Genomic DNA, 19,048 nt, shown 5'->3' on the forward strand with positions numbered 1-19,048 from the left:
TAAAAAAATTTATTTCAGAGGTAATTTTAAAAATAAAATATGAATCATCATATTTTTTTAAAGATATGTGATTCTATAAATAAACTTTAAAAGTAACCATTAAAAAAATAAATGTTATTGCAATTGCATAAATTTGTCTTTTCTCAAAATTCCTGACTGAATGTCTATAATCATTTGCTTTTATATACAATTAAAGAAAATTCAAAACTGAAAAAACTCATCAGCATTATTTCATGATTAAAAAAGTATGTAAAAATCTGATGACTCAATAGAGACACCTACACAATTTTATATTTACAATTTTATACTCTAACGTAAAACTTTGGAATCATAAAAGTATACGTTACACTTTGTACTCTTCAAGATTACCCCAAGCCGTACCAATTTTCACTTTTACTGGTAAAGGCACTCGCAATTTGAAAGCTCTCTCCATTGATTCTTTGACAATTTTTGCTATTACTGGTAAATCATTTGGATTAACCTATGCATAAATTGTATATTATGATGTGATTATTGAAATAATATATTTTTTTTGAAAATTTTCGTAAGAGTAAATGTACCTCATAAATCAATTCATCGTGCAGTTGCAAAATTAAAAAACCACCGTTTGGTCTAGCCTTATCACTGTTATCCTCCAACTTTTTTTTGCTGCTCGGAAATTTCAGTGGTGTAATTGGCATACATGAAAAGTGTTTCCGAATTTGATCTTCTATTAAAACCATAGCTTTTTTTGCTATGTCTGCAGCCGAACCTTGAACTTTTGTATTCACCGCTTGACGTTCAGCTTGTGCTGTATTATAGAATAAACAATTTTGATGAAATACGAGTTACTAAATCTTAAATACCTAATTATAAACTTACACTTGACAGCGGCTACGTTACTATTTATATTAGGCAAAACGCGTTTCCGACCGGTAATTGTGTTAACAAAACCATCGATGCGTGCTTGCTCCGCAATAGTTTTCAACCACGATTTGATACCTTTGTAAGTACTCATGAACGTTTCAAGATAATCTTTCGCGTCAGATTCGGAAATGGATAAGGTTTCAGCTAATGATTTGGCTCCCATACCGTAAATCATAGCATAACACAATTGTTTGGCTCTTTGTCGCATATCGTCATCCACCTGCACGAATAAGCAAAAATGGATAATAAAATGGACAAAAAAAGTGTTTAGTGCTACTCAAAATTTTTTTCTTACCATTTCCTCCGCAACATTATTTAATCTTGCAGCGATATTTTTAAATATATCTCCATTTTTTTGAAGCATCAGTTCACATAGTACCGGATCTTTTGAAAAGTGAGCTAATATTCTCAATTCTAATTGACAAAAATCAGCTGACAACATTATATTTCCTTCGCTTGGGATGAAAGCCATACGCGGACTCAGTACGTAACCGCTAGAAAATGCATCTCATTTTATTTCATTACGAATAAGATGGGTTTAATTAAAAATATTATTTATCTACGAACCTTATTTCAGATTTGAAATCTCTTGGTATGGTTTGCAAGTTGGGTTCATGCATAGATATTCGGCCTGTTACAGTATAAGTTATGCACTGGCCATGGATTCTTCCATTCTTTTTTTCTAATTGTAATAACGGGAAAATGATCTGGAACCATTATTAAAGTGAAATTAATTAATTCATGAGATTGAGTATAAGAAATTTTTATTGCTACCGCAGCGTACCTTTGTTTGAACAGTGCTGAGCTTGCGCCATATTGTTATTAAATCTGATAATGGATTATCGCACGATTTAAGCGCATTCTTATTCGTACATCTTCGACCTTTTTTTGTTAAGCCAAGTACCTTTTTGTTTTAGCAAAGAATTTTTATACATAGAGTACTTATTTCGAAAGCAATGTTGAATTAACATACCTGTGAAACATCCTTTGGAGAATAAAAATTGAATTTTCTTCCCGCTAAATGGAAAGCTGTTTCTTCTGTTCTAGCTAAGTCTTGTTTTATAACGCTAGCAAGTTCTAGCAATGATTTGGAATTAATGCCGAAACCTCTCAGTTCCATTTTCGCTAAGATCACTATAGTAGGCATTTCAATATCTATAATTATGATTTTAATAGATAATAATAGATAATTATACATTTAAATGTTTAAAAAAAGTTTTGAATTAAATTTTTTAAAATAAAAATTAATTATATATACTTTTGTAAGCAGATAATAATGCAGGATTGTATTTTTTCATTGTTCCTATTATTTCATCAGTGAGGTACCAAGCTAACAGAGCTTTTGCAGCAGCTTTAGAAGAAGGATTGAGTCTATGAGTAGTGTCATCATCGTCCAATGCTTTTGCGATATCTTGACCTCGTGAAAAATATTGAGCCGTTAATTCTGAATAAGATTTTTGACAAATTTCTGAATTCATAAGCCAATCACCGCTTCGTGGGTCAAGAAAGTGGCACATTGGTTCAATTTCTGTGCGGATGCACAGCATTTTAAAGACTTCTTTTACATTAAAACATCGCAGCCGTATCAAGGGATTCTGAAGAACATCTCGAAGAAATGAAATCCTTTCTTTGATAGTAACTTTTGTACCTATAAAATTTATATAAGATTTACTAATAGCTCATTTCTTAAAATTTTACTCTGATCTTACCTACTGTATTTTCGAATGCCATATAAAAAACAGCTCCAACACCCCAAGAAAATACAATGCCACATATTTTTTTGTTAGCGTAAATGTGCGTTTCATTTTTTCGATCTTTTTTACGTTTTTCTGCGCTTTCATTAACAATTCGATTACCGATAGTCGTTTGAGGTTCTTGTTCATATGATTCGGTAACCATTGCTACGGCTATTTCTTTGCGTTTTTCGATTTCAATTTTTGCTCGAAAATCCTTGAATAGACGTTGTGAGTTTGCTACAAACGTTGCATCAATTGATTTTAAACTGATTTTTGTAAGGCTGACTGATCTTCGTGGTTTTTCACATTCTTTGTGAAGGGCGTTCTAAAAAAAACATTGATACAGTGAGACTTAAAAAATAGTTCGAATAAAAATAAGAGCTGAATGGACTTGCAATTTGCTGGAGAGGTTTTATTATATTCTCTGATTCGAAGAGATCATCACTATCATTATCGAAATTATCAGAATCATCTGTGCACCGAATCAGTGCTGGGCTAGTTCTTTTGTAGAACGATTCTGGTGTCTTCGGTATTGGCGGAATAAGATCACGGAGTTTTTTTGAAGTTTTGCTCTGATGAATTTTACGCTGAGTAGCCACGAGTAAACGATTTCGAGTTTTATTTACTGCTCCAGGAGTAATCGCTTGTGAATTGACAATAGATTCGTCTGAATCTGACACGCCGGGACTGTAAAATCAAGACTTTATAACTGCAGTGCTTATATTAGTTTACAATTGTAGGAACCAACGTACCTCGAACCAACTGCAGTTGTAATTGGCACTCGTTTGTTATAACTTCTTATACCGGCAATCGGCGATTGTTCATCCGATTTCCTAGCAAAAATATACTTGCTTCTTGTAACTGTAGGACTGTTTTCTTTTGAATCTGATTCGATAATCGTTTTTTTCGAAACCCTTTGGTCACCCTCGGTACTTAAGTTTTTCGACTGATCATCATCTGGTCGCCTAATTTGTTGCTGCATCGATGACCCTTTCTCCTTGGAAAAAGTTCTAAATTTTCTTGGAGAGAATAACAACTCTTCCACTGCATTTATGTTCGAAATTTTTGGTGACGAAATGATTAAATTTTTCTCTTTATTCTGACTCTTAGAACTAGGTACATTTTGAGACTTACGTTTGTTTTGGTTGAATTCACTATTCTCAAAATCAATTAGACAAGAACCTTCAATTACATTTTTTTCCAGTACACTACATATTTGAGCATCAAGAAATGAACTATCGCTAAATAAACTCATGCTTTTTGATGAGTTAATAGATGATGCAGATTCGCGTTTTTTCTCTTTTACCTTTGGGGTATAGTTCAATAAAGTTGTTGGTTTTTGAAATTTATCCGCATCGTCAGTCTTTTTATCCGTACTTTTTAGTAATTCATTAAGAGTACCAGAGCTCATGTTGAGAAACGATTCTACTCGAAATTCCTCTGAATCTTGTTTCGTAGGTTTTATTTGTTTAATATCACTATCTTGAAAGTCCAATGAACGAATACTGACTAAATTGTTTTCTAGTTCGACTTTGCAGTTTGATTTTTGATTTTTAACCTTTAAATTTTCATCGTGTGTAACTCTGTGGTTGTCATCTGATTCAACTATATTAATAGTCCTACTTCGTAAATTCCGACTGGACAACGTAACATTTTTTGCTTGGACATTTGAATTCAGCTTCAAGCATTTTTCTTGATTAACTGGCGGATTTTCGCTTAGGCTGTTTTCGGTGAAGTTTATATTTTCTACAGTAATGTTATCATGAACTTTCAAAACTTTCTGAAGCACCGATTCACCGTCCATCTTTGAATCTTGAAAGTCTACACTGCAAATACTTATCTGTTTTGATTTTTTTAAACTTTCCATTTTTTCAACAATTCTTGCTGATTGCGCGCTTATTTTACTCTTCAGTGTCATTCCGGTATTTTGCGAAGATTCGACAAAATAAGAATCAAGATCGTCTTGAAAATCAGCCGTACAAATGGTCATATTTGTAACAGTTTTGTTTTCTTGGACACTTTTATTCTTACTCGTAAGTCTTGATCTCAATGTTCGCGTTGATTTTTCAGGCTGTTCTTTATCACTTTGATTTATTATATCCTGCGATATCAGATCGCCACTCGACCGATTGTCAACATGTCCGAGTGACAACTTATTTTGCAATTCTACAGTAACTTGCTTTGCATCATTATTTTCCGTCAATTTCATGGATTTATCCAATGTTTGCGCCTCGATGGCACCAGTTTTTACTTCAGAATCAAAATTGTTTTTTTCTTCTTTTGCATTAATACACGTATTCGGCTGTTGTGGAGTAACTTCTTGAATCAAACTCAATGGTTGTAAGCTCATGGCTTCAGCAGTTGGCGAAAAACAAGAAGACGATGGAGATGTCGGACTGGATCCTTCATCATTATTTTGACTCCATTTGACGTCTTGCAGTCCTAACTCATTCTAAAAAATTGTTTGTTTATTACATTACGTTTTAAAATTGTCAAGAAAAAATTAGTTAATACTAGATTTACTGACCTTAACGAGTAATCGCGCTTCATTGATAACAATACGAGCAGCTTCGCGCGCAGTGAGACCATCTTTGCCTGTTATGAAAATTGTACGCATTTTCATTTTTTTTTCTACTTCAGCTTTGTTTCCACCATCGAAATCTTTTTCGCTATAAAAATTGGTCACCCAAGTACAAAAATTAATAAGCTTTTTTAGAAGGAAATGATTTTAATTCAGATAAATACCTTTCGAAGGGTAAAGCTTTTTCTAGGGCCTCCTCAATCTCGATCTCAGATGCAAGTAAGAGTTCACCAACAGTAGTGATACCGTGCTTGAACAAACTTCTGGCGCGTAATCCATTGATGCTGGGTAATCTGAGTAAATCGAGTAACTCACGCTGTACACCAAATTGTAAACGTGTTTGAAACTGAGCAAATAGCAGTTCCATGCAGTCCCATTTTAATTCCTTGCAGAAGCTTGTAACCATACCTACGAATATGAACAATGCAATGAATTAAAAAATGAATTATTTTAGTATTATTAAAGGAGCTATCATCAAGTTACCAGAAAACGTGGCGGATGATTGTTGTAAGCTTTGCAATAATCCTCGAGAGCAATTGTATTTTCTACAGACGGCGTTGAGTGGTACCTCGCGTACCAAATCATGTAACGCGAGTGCCGTAAAAAATCTGCGATGAATGCTGAGCTAAATAAAAATATTAATTTAATACGTCAAATTAATGCATTTAAATCGAATAATCAAATGGTAAACATACTGCTTTTTCTGATCTAATGATGCCTCTCATAGCTGACATGATAAATCGCTCTTCAATGCCGACTAAATTTCCGACCCTACGCTCGCTCTCTGAAAGTTTACGCCACTGTTCCATAAAGGACATCCAGTCGATTTGATTAATTTGACCACTAGAATTGAAAGGCGTGACGAGATATACAACGTGAAGCTCAGTGTCAAGAACGAAACATTTTCGGGCTCGTTGAAGCTCTTCGAAGAGAAAAAGCGCATCGCGGGGGGGAATCGACGCAGAAAGACATGCTTTTCCCAAACAGGTAGCCATCATTCTTTGCTCTTCATTATTATCGTTGGAATTTTTCACCCTGAATACGTAATAGTATATTATATTACCAAAAGAAATGGTATCTTTCTTAAGTTGTAAGTAGTTCAATTGATTTGACTTACAGTAAGAATTCGTTGGCTACCAAAAATTCCACAGCCTCCTCCACCATACTCTTGACACCACTGTCTTCACACTTGTAAATAAAAGTACATTTGCTGTAACGATCGAGATCAGCCGGTGTTTTGACAACTTGACTGGCGATGGCTTCAAGCAGAGCACGTATAAGCGGACCTGAGCTTTTCAAGCATGATTTTATCGGTTCTAACGTCGATTTTATCAATTTTTCAGCCACACTTCTCTCGGTGTGCTTACAGATCAGTATACTTTCGCCTGCTGTGTCTTTGCCCATGCGACCAGCACGTCCAATCATTTGCTGATAAGTCAATTTATCGATAACATTACCGTTGAACATTGGCGATCGTATAATAACTCGTCTTGCCGGTAGATTTACCCCACTACTGAGGGTGGATGTAGCTACCAGGACTTTCAAGGAACCAGTCCTAAAAAAGCATTTTTATTTTTGAAAAATAAAAGTTACATAACAAATTATTATTATAATATCGATAAATTTACCGAAAAGCACCTTCGATGATATCACGTTCATCCATAGTCAAACCAGCATGATGAAACGCAACTCCAAATGAAATGGTCTTTTTCAGAACGCTATCTAAACCTACAGGACTGTGCTCGAGTTGAGCTAAAACTTCTTGAACCATATCGCTGTCAATATTATTTCGTAAAATCATCCCATTGGTTGTTTTATCACGACCTGATTAATTAAATTCAATACTTCAATAAACTGTGAAAACTCATGCAGAGGATGAGGTCTTAAAAATTATTTACCCAATTGAAAAAATGTGGCTGCCATTTGAACAGCCAACTTTTCACACCAATTTTTTGTAGGGCAAAATATTAATGTTCCACGGCCAGTACTGATTGTTTCAATACACAGCTGAATTACATTATCTGAATCATCAATGATATCAGGAGCTACTGTAAGCTCCTTTACAAGATTGAATTCTTTATTCATTATCGATAATCCAATCTATTACATTGGTAAAATGTTTAATTATATTAGTGAAAAATGTATTGTAAATTATAAATTATAACAAACTTTGCATCGTTCTTCAAGGGGAATGGGCCTAAAGTCAGTGTGATAAAGTTCAGCATTTAACCAATCAGCTATTAATGGTAGATTTGGTAAAGTTGCAGACATGCCAATTAATTGAATATCAATGTGCTCAAAACTAAAAACATAGTTTTTCAAAAATTTATCTTAATTATATAATCAAATATATACAAATACCGAAATATACATACTTGTCAGACATATATTTTAATTTAGTTAAAAGTAACTCTAATATATATCCTCTTCCAGGGTCGCCAAGTAAATGTAATTCATCTATAACGACAGCTCCTAATGTATCAAGATCACCACCTTGCATCAAACGATTTATCAAAGAATTTGCTTTTTCTATTGTAGCAATGGCAATATGAACAGATTGAAAACCTCCAGCTGGTGCGACACCTCCCATAAAACCTTCAACTCTCACTCCACTATCCGAAAGAAGATCCTTGCAATTGAAAATTTTTTATTTAATTATTTTAAACATTGAATTAAAATATAAAAAATTAATCATTGTTAAATAATGTCCTTACTTGTAAATAAAACATTTTTTCTCTAACAACAGATACAAATGGCAGAATAAAAATTACTTTTTTTCTCCTCTCCAACACAGTTTTCAAAATGAGAAGTTCTGAAACTAATGTCTTTCCAGCTGATGTAGGTGCTGAATACACAAGATTCTTATTGTCTAGTAATATTTTTTTATTAGCTAAACATTCCACTTGCCAGGGAAACATTTTTGTTAATCCTCGAGTATGGTATTTCTATAAAAGTCAAGTATATTTAAGAGGTCATTATATTGAAAAATAGAATTATAAAATTTGAATTACAAAATTGAGTTTATATAGATCTTTATCACAGTGGTCGTTACTCACTTTACTGATTTGCATAGATGCAAAACAAACAAGGTGTTGCAGATCAAACAAACATGAGACCTTGTTTGTTTGGCCTCCAAGCAAATCAAAAAATTGGCAAGTGGTGACTACCATAAAAATGATGCGTACCTCAAGAATGAGTGGAGTCAATCCCCAATTAGATAATTCCAAACGTTTTTGTGTATCATTTTCACCCAAAACTGGTAGACTCAAAATTTTTGAACTGATAAAGCTGCTGGTGACATTACTAAATGTATTACTTTTATTTTTATAAGAGCCGGAAAAATGAAATTTTCCAATGGTTGACGCCGAATAGTTTTCATGTTGTTGATTTGCATCAACAGCGGACAGAGGACTTTTCAACTTTTTTACTTGCATAAACGAATCCCATAGTTGACTTTCAGCTCTGTGCTTACTGCCCAGTTGTCGTATTGTTTTATCACTCGTGACATTTTCTTTGTTTTTATTCTTTCGAGATGAGTTGTTTGAAGTATGTTGTTCATCATAAGCTTTTTCGACATGTCCTAACTCGCAATAGTTTTTCCCAACGATTTCCAACTCGGTGAAGTGATTCTTTTTCCTCGACTTTTGAAACATGATTAAAAATTAATACACCAAAGACGTGGAGCAACATGGGCATTTTTCAAGACGTAGTGAACATTTTATTATATTATTATTTTCATGATGTGTTGTGATACGATTTAAGTTCAACCGTCACTTTGCCGGCACAATTGTACTGCTACTAGCAGACGAATGCGCCAATTGAAAAAAGCGAGATAGGCGCACGACTCGCAAGTGTGTTGTGGTCCGATGGCGCGAAATCCAAAAGAGCGCCCCGAATCAGAGTGGGAAGTAATATAAAGAGTTTTGAGAGTTAAATGAACTCTGAGTATATGAACAGAAGGAAAGGAAGCTACCGATATCATTCAATTTACAATCATTACGGAACAACAAGAAGCCAGTAGCTTTCCCCACTGTCCGTTCACCTGCATCTGTGGTAGCTCACACCCAATACAAGTCATTTCAAAGAGCAAAACTCAAAATTAATGCCCACTTTGCTCAACTACTTTCGAGCAATCAATTATTAAACTACTCGTTAAGTACATAGTATTTATAATATTGTAAAACTCTTAAATTATCAAGTCGATTAGAGACACATAAAATGGTATACAATTGCGAATAAGGAATGCATCTTTTTACATAATGTTATATTCTTAACAACATTTGAAATATGAAACTCGTGAAATTACCCAATTATTACAATTTATTAATCGAATGACGATAAACAATTAGAGGCAAATCATAATTAATTTATATTTTTCGTTAAATGTGGTAAAGAATTTTTATGTTTTTATCATGTAAATGCGATGTTATTGTCGCATGGATTATTGTTACAATTAAGGATGCAAATAAAAAAATCTAGCATCGTTATAAATCGCAATCAAATGAGTACACGTTCACAGAAAAGTGTCAGGAATAGAGCAGCGCATGAGAGGCTTATTACACGAGCGTGACACTTGGAGTCGTTGATATTCAGGAATGTATCTATGCTTGAAAACTCACAGATCCACCGGAAATCCCCTCCGAGAGTAGAAGGTAATAAGTTGTTAATCGATGCTCCCACGAAACACTGAATTCAAACGGTACTTGGGTTACTCGGACGACTGACAAAGTGACGATGATTCTCGAACTCGAGCACGCCTACTATCTACGTATATCGTTATTATCCTCATTAATAATTTACGGTCGCAAAGCTAATACGTAAACAGGATCACTTTTTAATCCGATCCGATCGACAATGAGTCTACTTGACACAAAGACAACTTATACACCTGACGAGCTAGGAGCAAATGTTACACTTTGACATTTGAGCGGGCAGCTGCATTTTCAAACAAATCATTTATCAAAATACACTAACATTTAAAAATGTCCTATGGATGCAAACACGGCTGCAAATCCGAGGAGTAAATAATACGTGAGTCAGTAGAAGAATGACGTAGAAAAATTAATTAAGCGAGCGTATAATATATGAGTGGTATCCGCACCTTTCACTTTTGACTTTGTCGGCCTGGTCCATATCGAGCGCGTACGAGAAGAAAGTGACCTTGAAAAAAGTACCGGTTTGGTTTTGTTTTCTTTTTCCCGAAAAAAGCGGAAAAATATGTATTACGAGCCTGCGTATGAAGTATAAAGGATTAATTTATCGGCAGATAAAAATAACTGTATCGTGATTGTGGAGCAGCCACGAACGAGCGCGAGGGTGGGGGCAGAGTCACACGTGCAAGCGGTAAAATTTCATCGGCTCTCGAACGAGTATCGGCGTATATATTGCAATACATAGCATTGGCCATTAGGACGAATGACTCGAGCTCGAATCTGGGTCGAATTCGATTTGGTCTTGGTTCCGACACGAGCTCGAAGAGTCGCATGAACTTACGATCTGATCGACGAACAGGTGTTCAAGAGAATCAGAAGCATAATAGGCGTAATTTGTCAAGCAAAAATTGACCATCAGCTGAGACATATCATCGAGTCTAGCCGGCAAATTCCTACTTCATAGGCCGACGCATCTATACCGAGGCCCGCGATGTAAACGCCGTTTGGCCATTTGCTCCGAGCTACAAGCAATCACTTGTGCTCACGACTATTTAGCATAATACACGTAGCATAACAGAAAACGTAAATAGAGCGAGTCTCCTCGTGTCTACGCGAGGTCAAAACCCGTACAGTCGAAGCCGAGAGCCGATCGCCGTACTGCCAATCGAACCCGACAAAATTCAGCAAAGATCGCGGAAAAATCGCTAAATTATTGAATGCCGCCGCTCGTGTAGGATATTTTTCCTGGCCGCACCGCTGCGTACCTCGAGAGGCGAGCGTTTTGTAAGTACTCTTTTCCATGCGCTTCTTCTTTCTTTTTGTCGCGGGACGCGATCTTCGTGGCTCTGCTCTGCCGGCGCTGCCACCAATCGCTTAGCTGCGGCCTATAGAAATCGATGGACCTACATTACTTTTAGCTAATTGCTTTCGATCATCGCCGCCACCGCCGCAGCTTCGTCATCGCTTTCGATCAGTCAATGAGAGCATTTCATGCTGATCGTCTCGCGATCCCAACTCTTCTCTTTCTCTCTCTTGAGGGCACCGTTTTTTTTACTGGTTTTTTTTCATTCATCGGGTTTTTTCCGCCCGAGCAGTGGTCCACCCGCTTAATTTTTTTATTTATTTTTGTGTTTTTGTTTTTGTTCTCTTCAACGAGTGTCAGAGGTGAAATAAGTACTTTCGTTCAACGGCAGACAATATGACGATGCAACGTGCAGCGACGCGATCGGCTGCACTGTTGATGTTGTGGCTGATTCTCATTTCCGATCGTTCAATCGTTCAGCCAGTTGTTGCGCAAAATGATTTGACCACTAACTTTTTATCAGGTAAGACAAAGTTTCTATTTTTATTTTTTAGCTCCCACTTCGGTAGAAGCTTTCAATTGCTTTTTTTTTCTTTTAACCCGTGAGATTATATCAATAATTGATTGTGTCATTGTTGATAGTGCAATTGAATTATTTATAATTCTTCGCACTAATGATATTTTTTATTCTCTATTATTAAAGACAGACTTATCTGATAAATTCTGTATCTGTGTATAATAACTTCTGTCTTCTGCATAACGCCTTGTACATTTTAATTGCTAATGATATAGTTTATTACTGGCCCAAGGCGGGAAGTATATAAAAGTCCCAAAGCGGGTGTGATTAGCATTACCAGCTTAGAATGCATACGATTTTTCATCAGCTGGCCTCATTCGGGCTTTGGCATGAAAAAAAAGTTACCTTTCTAACGTTACACGCGTTTTTTACATAGGACTTTTGAGTCTCATCAACGAAATTCCTGACATGACTCCTCCAAAAAGTACCAGCACAGTCGAGGAAAAACCAAGCGATAGTAAAAATGCAGAATCAACGATCATGTCGGAAACATTGACTTCATTGGCGGTCCCAACTACGACGACGACGCAAAGGACTACTACAACTACAACTACAACTACGTCTACAACGACAGCCAAGCCAAAGGTAAGCAGACGAGTTTTAAAGAGTTGGACTGGTATTTCAAGCTGATATTAAAAAAGGCCACATTAAATTTAAATCTCCCAATTCGAAAAATGAAAATTTTCAGGTAGATAAGGAGGAAATATCGCAGCAAGAGGCACCATTGCCGCGTAAGTATTTTTTTGTGCAGCTAAAGGAGGGCTTTTTGTTAGCTACAGGAAAATTTGAATTAATTGTGCTTGTATGCATACAGTGAGGGTCTGCCCCGGCTCGTGCATGCTCACCTCCTTTGTCAGGTACTGCGAGGCCGTTCTGGAGGTAGACTCGCTGTGCGATAGCAAGACTCGCTGCTGCGTGACGAGGGAACTTTTCGGGGACTCGCCGCCGGCCCAGCTGCGAATCTACGACCACAAGAAATTCGGCGAACCCGTCGTTCCCAACGAGGTCGTTGTCGGTGGCCCCTCGACACCCCTCGCGACAACGTCTACGACCACGACGTCCACTACCGAGCCGCAGACGCTTTCCACGAATACCAATACGAATGCCAATACGAACACGACCAGGAAAAGATGCAGGGGCGGTTGCGTCAACATCTATATAGCTAATTTTCTGTGCGAAAAGGTCGATTCCGATGCCGATTGCGGGGACATGAGCTTGTGCTGCGTCGAAGATGAGGAGGAGCAGGAGGAGTCGCAAAAACAGGTCGATACTCATGCTCGCCACTCATGGACTCGTATGCATGGCCATGTATTTTTCTCACCCCAAGGACTCTCATTGACTTTTCTAGGAGGTGATCACTACAACGACTACGCAGAGGCCAGCGAAAACATCCACAACGAGCCAAGCTCCCCAGAATAAACGGCCTTCTTGCCGTGGTTTCTGTCTGCCAAACATCGTGTCGATATTATGCGAAAAGAAGAGCGGTATTGGCTGTCCCAAGGATCAATTATGTTGCGAGACGTTTCGTAACTTAACTTTGCCGGTAAAATCAATTTTTTTTATTTACCCATAGTTGGATGTTGGAAAGTGTCTAAAATCGCTAAATCATTCGTTGCGTTGTAATTTTAGAAAATTGCTCCAGCAAAACCAAAACCCGCGACGAAACCTCCGGTGAGACGCGAGGACCGCGTCGATCCAACGCCAGATCCGACGCCAGATCCAAGACCAAATTGTCCCGGGAGCTGCATCAAGGCGTATTTATCGTTGGCCTGCTTCAGTGAGTACCTCGTTTAAACCAGTGCATCTCAAGGGAATTAGGAGTTGAGTGAACTTTTTTTTGCAATATCTAGAAAACGCCGAGATAACTGACCTGTTCAAGTGCCCGAGGGCGGAGCAGCGCTGCTGCGCCTACAAGTCGGTCATACGCGAGATACAGGGCATCAAGGAGACGCCGACGAACGAAATCAAGGACAAAATCGACTACGAATTGGCGCCACTGCTCCCGGGACACTATCCCCGCGTCCCAGTGACGCCCCAGGCGATCCCCCACGACCACGGGCCGATTTACGTGGACGCGCCGATCACGAGCACGACGAAGAAGGCCCCCTACGACTGGCTCGTGTGCGGGGCCAAAGGCACCCAGCGCAGTCAGTACTCGCTGAGCGAAGGTGGCGGCGGTGGCGGCGAGCTGCGTCGTCGCGAGGCTCGTATCATCGGCGGCCAGGATGCCGATTACAACGAGTGGTGCTGGCAGGTGGCCATTCTCAACTCGCGAAATCAGTACCTGTGCGGCGGGGCCCTCATCGGCAAACGATGGGTAATCACCTCGGCGCATTGCGTCACCGAGTAAGTGCTTGCATTTATAATTAAAAGACGAGATCGAGTCGAGAAATCGGTAAAGAAAAACATTCGACCCCAACAGAACCGTCAAGAGCGGCGAAGCCGTTTACGCCACGCTCGGGGACAGCGACCTGAGCCGCAGGTATGGCAACCCGGGGGCGCGCACGATCCAAGTCGACACGACCTACATCCACCACAACCACAACAGCCAGACTCTCGACAACGACATAGCCCTGCTGAGGCTCGAGCGCGACGTCGAGCTCGGTCAGGGTGTCTGCCTGGTCTGCCTGCCGGGCCGAGAGTCCGATCACAGGCCCGGCACGAGGTGCACCGTCACCGGCTACGGCTATCCCAGCCAAGGTCAGCTACCACTTTCAACGATTACATATTTTACGCGTACCGATTTATTAACGATTTAACGATTTATCGTTCGCAGAAGGACCGATAGCCCTGCGAATACGCTCGGCCGACGTACCGATCGTCTCCGACAGCGAGTGCATCCGCAAGATCAACGCCATAACCCAGAAGGTCTTCATCATGCCGACCAATAGCTTTTGCGCCGGCGGTGAGTCTTACAACGACGCGTGCCGGGTAAGTCTCGTATCTCATGCTATTTATTCGCTCGAGCTCGAGTCATTCATTACCTCCTTGGTGCTTTTCTTTTTGCGCAGGGCGACGGCGGCAGTCCTCTGGTGTGCAAACAAGGAGACTTCTACGAGCTAGCGGGTCTCGTTTCCTGGGCCTACGGCTGCGGACAAGGACCCGGTGTCTACGTCAAAATATTGCCCTTCATCGACTGGATCAAACAGATAACCGTCCTTAATTCGTAAAAGCCCTTCAATTTCCATTTAGCCATATTAGTTCTTACTTTTTTTTACTAAAAAAGACACCAAAGTTTAGTCTGTGATACATTTCGATGACTAAGATGCTTTGAATCGGTGACTTCTGCTTACTTTTGCGTAGCTTCCCCCAAGTCTTATTGCATCGGAACGTTAATAACAATAATTTATTTAATGTTTTCTCTCTTTTTATCTTTTATCTAGCAACTATTTTTATAATCGCGTATGATTTTGATTTAAGCTGTAAATACAACTTGATCCAATCAGAGGGTCGATAAACAATAACACAGTGGATTGTGTTAATCCTCAAATGTTGTCTTTTATTTATTTTCCTTTCGATTTTAGAGAGCAAAGCAACCCCTAGGTACATTTTGCTCTACTTATTACTAGAACTTTGTTTTTTCTCTTTCGACTCCCGAGAATTAAATATTAATTAATGCTTAAGTAGATTAAAGAGGCTGACTGACACGTCTCAGGGAAATGTGCATACACTTTTGACAGTAGCATAATTCATAAAAATTAAATATACTACATGAATCATCATGATGAGCGTCTCGTTTTTCTTCTTTATGTTTCATATCCAATCTTCGATACAAAAAAATTGCGATAAAGATGTTAGTTTTATAGAAGGTGAAAACAATCAATGTAAGAACGTTATCTTAACAGCTATTTGTCACAGCTAATTTTTATTTAATTTTTTATTTACTATGAACTACAGAGTTGTATATAACCTGATCTATTAATTTAAAGAAGATATTATCGGTGAGATTGAAAAAGTGCAGAAGAATAAAACGAATATATGGCATCGATAAGAAGATAAGAAAGAATAATCAAAGCCTTTTCTTATATGTGAGTTTTTGGACGTTTCTGGATATAATCCTTGAGTTTCGGGTGCGAGCGTACGTTATCGTAGAGTTTCGTTAATGTTGGATAGTTCAGCAAAAGATCTCTCTTTAGTACAGTGGAAACAAGCTCGATCATGCAAGTAAAATGAATATCAGCCCAAGTCAGCTGTAAAACGAAAAAAAAAATTTAATAGAAAAAATTCGTCATCGGTCGATGAGGCAATATAAAAACGTGACGTCGATACGGTACCTTACTGCCAACAAAATATCCGCCGTTTTTCTTCGCTCTCTCCTCAAATTTATTCAAGAAAAAGACAGATTTAGTTTCGACGTTCTTGAGGTATTTAGCTTTGAGATCTTCATCCTTTTCCCGGAAATACAATGCCGCATCTACGTTGTTTATGAATTTTAATATAAGCGTTTAACTGGGTCTATTTTAAGTTTATTATATATTATATATAAAATAAATTACTGACCCTGTCGGAAATCTTCTATGTCAGCAACGGACCCATCGATTGACATGGCTTCGAGATCATCTCGACCGTAGAGAGCAAACTTTTTGGCGAGGTAACGGGCTATCGCTATAGATTGGTGATAAACTTTGCCGTCAATTTCGAGAACCGGCATTTGCTCCATGGGCATTGCTGCAAGTCAATATGTAATAATTAGGGCCTATGTAGGTAAGAATATTTTCAACATAAATTCGCTACATTCTTATATGATGTATATAGGATGCAATTGCGTGTAGCATGACAATACAAAAGTGGTAATTAATATCGATGCAAATAAGCCACACATTTTCGGATCTTTCTTGGCCCTCTGTTGTCTTTGAAAATTATAATATATTTGCGAACATCAAGTCCCGAGCCCGTGAGTTTTTCAGTGATTTTAAGTAATACTTTTCAAATCGTACAACGCCTTTGGGACACCATTTCTGAGATAATAATGATTAATGTTCAAGTAAGACTAATTGAGCTGATAATCGGCGCGAGATTTGTAAAACGCGGTAGTGTTATATACATTTTTAAAATATGTATGTGTACTACAGCCGAGAAATATAATAAACCACTATTTTTTCTATACGTATTGTGTAAAAATTGAGGACATTAAATTATATATTTCAATGCGGCTATGATGTGTAATTTGTAAAAAAAATGACTGACATGAATATTTCATAGCTAGCAAAAAAAAGGAATAGTTGTGTTCGATAGCAGAAAGTAGGGCCGTATACTTAAAAATGAAGTGAATATATACACAACGTCAAGTAGTTATGTCCCAATTAGACGAAAATTATAAAAATGTGAGTTGAAGCACGTATAATTGGCATGAATCCGTCGATCATTATGCTCCAAGCGCAAGAGTACAATCGAGAAAAAACGTAATTTATCTCAAGTTACGTAAAGACGGCGAAGCAAAGCGCAAGATAATTTTGTACTCGCGAGTGCTCACTGGATTTCAAAGCGGGCCAATCCTCCATTTCGATCCTGTGGTCCTTGAAATCGACGCCACCGTAGGTCAAGAGCATACGGATCGGCTCTCCCAAGCCTTTGAAGTTGAAGTACGTCAATTTGTAGTTGGACATGATCGATAACTATGAAAATGAAAAACAGAGCTAGTATACAGCGAATAAAAGTGAGCGAGGTACAAAATTACCTCAAATCAGCGGAGCTGCGACACGAACGCGACGATTTCTGCTCGGCGACTGGATTTTTTGCCTCGTACCTATAGCGTGCAGTTGGCGCTCGGCGACCGGCCCCTCCTCTCGCAGAACTCATGCGTGCAAAGTGCAGCGTATGTGGTTAAAAACGCGAATAATGCCCCGCTAAAACGGTCGGATTGCTCAGTTTTCAACTCGCTCGCAAAGGGTTAAATGAAATTCAAAAAAATAAACCAACATGGGTTTTTGATAGGTTTTTACCTCAGCTTTTTACGGGTGAGATCGAAAATGCACAAATATGCCTCCATAACCTAAAAAAATGGACTTGGAGATAAAACACGTTGTAACTTCCAGAGTTCAATTCCGATAGACTTTCTGACTAGCTAGATCGAAAGATCTCGCGATTTTACCTAGGTAAAGACTCTAAAAAGGGGGACTTTTTCGATTTTCTCGAGTGGTGAAGAGGGAAAGAGCGCCCGGTCGGTTGGTTTTTTCGCTACACTTTACGTTTCTTTACTTTTCAGGCGTTAGGCTTTCGCCATAAAAATAAACGAATACATGGTTTTTGTGTATTTTTTTCTCATCTTTCCAATGGTGCAATTAGTTTTGGGAAAATAGGCCTTTTTTAAAAGATAAATTAACTTTTTTGATTAATAGTTTCATTATTTTTGTTTCATTCGCAAAACAAAGCAACTCTTTCCCTCTTCTGCGCTCGAGAAAATCGAAAAAGTCCCTTTTTTAGAGTCATTACTTATGTAAAATCGCAAGATCTTTCGATCTAGTTACTCAGAAAGTCGATCGGAGTTGAACTCTGGAAGTTACAACGTGTTTTACCTTCAAGTCCATTTTTTTAGGTTATGGAGGCATATTTGTGCATTTTCAATCTCACCAGTAGAAAGCTGAGGTAAAAACCTATCGATAACCTAAGTTGGTTTATTTTTCTGAATTTTATTTAACCCTTTGTGAGCGAGTTGAAAACTGAGCAATCCGGCCGTTTTCGCTTCTCGCGCGTGGCGCTGGAGTATTATTCGCGTTTTTACCCATGTATGACAGCTGCATTGTCATTAGCGCTAATTGCTCCATGTCAATTCACCGTCGCATCGTGACTCTGCAATGGAAGATTTATTAGGTGTAGCTCAATGCCGATCACATGCTGCCAGCTCATCAACCTGTCTCTCGTGCAACAAAAACTCCATAGCCTATTATTTACATTGAATAAGCATAAAGCACATCCAGATTATTATCCTTGCCTCACACATTTTCCCGGATTTTTATTAAATATTTTTTTCTAAAAATTGCGTGAATTTCGCAATTGTGGTGGTTTTCTGGACATTTGCGTAGTTTTCGAAAAATATTTAACAGAAATCTCAAAAGCTGATCAATAATTCGTATGAAGTTGTCGATTGAAAATATCGTGAATCAGCGATATTTTGTAAAAACGAGTTATTAAATTGTAAAAACAATAATGTGTCTTCTTTTTTAATCTAGTAGCGATCTCGATCGAAGTATATATTAAATCCAATAATTATAATAAAAAATGGATTCACAAGAAGATATAGCCTTCAATAAACATTAATTAGCTATTTTAAACTTGAAATTGGAATTAGAATTG

General features: G+C 38.0%; 3 protein-coding genes across 3 annotated transcripts; 1 reads left to right on the plus strand and 2 right to left on the minus strand.

Annotated features, from left to right (window-relative positions):
- Positions 1–37: 37 nt before the first annotated feature.
- LOC106653259 (DNA polymerase theta) lies at positions 38–8,990 on the minus strand. Its single transcript, XM_023462507.1, has 23 exons — positions 8,409–8,990; positions 7,938–8,168; positions 7,599–7,852; positions 7,393–7,525; positions 7,122–7,323; positions 6,852–7,047; positions 6,341–6,778; positions 5,919–6,258; positions 5,707–5,848; positions 5,388–5,631; positions 5,170–5,311; positions 3,777–5,094; positions 3,395–3,686; positions 3,038–3,329; positions 2,616–2,967; positions 2,165–2,554; positions 1,880–2,061; positions 1,691–1,810; positions 1,474–1,613; positions 1,202–1,400; positions 862–1,126; positions 561–790; positions 38–481 (listed from the first exon to the last, which is right to left on the minus strand). Exons 1-23 carry the CDS (start codon positions 8,874–8,876, stop codon positions 344–346), a joined length of 6,708 nt encoding a protein of 2,235 aa, XP_023318275.1. The 5' UTR covers positions 8,877–8,990; the 3' UTR covers positions 38–343.
- Positions 8,991–10,904: 1,914 nt separating this feature from the next.
- LOC106653251 lies at positions 10,905–15,245 on the plus strand. Its single transcript, XM_014372634.2, has 11 exons — positions 10,905–11,159; positions 11,539–11,701; positions 12,132–12,340; positions 12,444–12,486; positions 12,570–13,018; positions 13,104–13,298; positions 13,385–13,532; positions 13,606–14,101; positions 14,178–14,455; positions 14,532–14,686; positions 14,767–15,245. Exons 2-11 carry the CDS (start codon positions 11,575–11,577, stop codon positions 14,923–14,925), a joined length of 2,259 nt encoding a protein of 752 aa, XP_014228120.1. The 5' UTR covers positions 10,905–11,159; positions 11,539–11,574; the 3' UTR covers positions 14,926–15,245.
- Positions 15,246–15,588: 343 nt separating this feature from the next.
- Positions 15,589–17,538, minus strand: LOC106653252 (glutathione S-transferase-like). Its single transcript, XM_014372635.1, has 5 exons — positions 17,433–17,538; positions 17,229–17,370; positions 16,256–16,423; positions 16,030–16,169; positions 15,589–15,945 (listed from the first exon to the last, which is right to left on the minus strand). The coding sequence occupies exons 2-5, from the start codon at positions 17,359–17,361 to the stop codon at positions 15,778–15,780; spliced, it is 609 nt and encodes a 202-aa protein (XP_014228121.1). The 5' UTR covers positions 17,362–17,370; positions 17,433–17,538; the 3' UTR covers positions 15,589–15,777.
- Between the last annotated feature and the right edge of the window lie 1,510 nt (positions 17,539–19,048).

Source organism: Trichogramma pretiosum, unplaced genomic scaffold (genome assembly GCF_000599845.2).
Source record: "Trichogramma pretiosum strain Unisexual culture from Peru unplaced genomic scaffold, Tpre_2.0 scaffold8, whole genome shotgun sequence".
Classification (NCBI taxonomy): Eukaryota; Metazoa; Arthropoda; class Insecta; order Hymenoptera; family Trichogrammatidae; genus Trichogramma; species Trichogramma pretiosum.

Excerpts from the sequence above, each read along its gene's own strand:
- LOC106653252 (XM_014372635.1), bottom strand. The coding sequence starts at position 17,361 with ATGTCCAACTACAAATTGACGTACTTCAACTTCAAAGGCTTGGGAGAG. Across the intron at positions 16,424-17,228 it reads TTGGCCCGCTTTGAAATCCA|CAATGCCCATGGAGCAAATG; the intron begins GTGAGCACTCGC and ends ATTGACTTGCAG. Across the intron at positions 16,170-16,255 it reads CATAGAAGATTTCCGACAGG|ATGCGGCATTGTATTTCCGG; the intron begins GTCAGTAATTTA and ends TAAACAACGTAG.
- LOC106653251 (XM_014372634.2), top strand. The coding sequence starts at position 11,575 with ATGACGATGCAACGTGCAGCGACGCGATCGGCTGCACTGTTGATGTTG. Across the intron at positions 13,299-13,384 it reads TTCGTAACTTAACTTTGCCG|AAAATTGCTCCAGCAAAACC; the intron begins GTAAAATCAATT and ends TTGTAATTTTAG. Across the intron at positions 13,533-13,605 it reads TTTATCGTTGGCCTGCTTCA|AAAACGCCGAGATAACTGAC; the intron begins GTGAGTACCTCG and ends TGCAATATCTAG.
- LOC106653259 (XM_023462507.1), bottom strand. The coding sequence starts at position 8,876 with ATGTTTCAAAAGTCGAGGAAAAAGAATCACTTCACCGAGTTGGAAATC. Across the intron at positions 8,169-8,408 it reads TGACTCCACTCATTCTTGAG|AAATACCATACTCGAGGATT; the intron begins GTACGCATCATT and ends TGACTTTTATAG. Across the intron at positions 2,555-2,615 it reads GGCATTCGAAAATACAGTAG|GTACAAAAGTTACTATCAAA; the intron begins GTAAGATCAGAG and ends TAAATTTTATAG.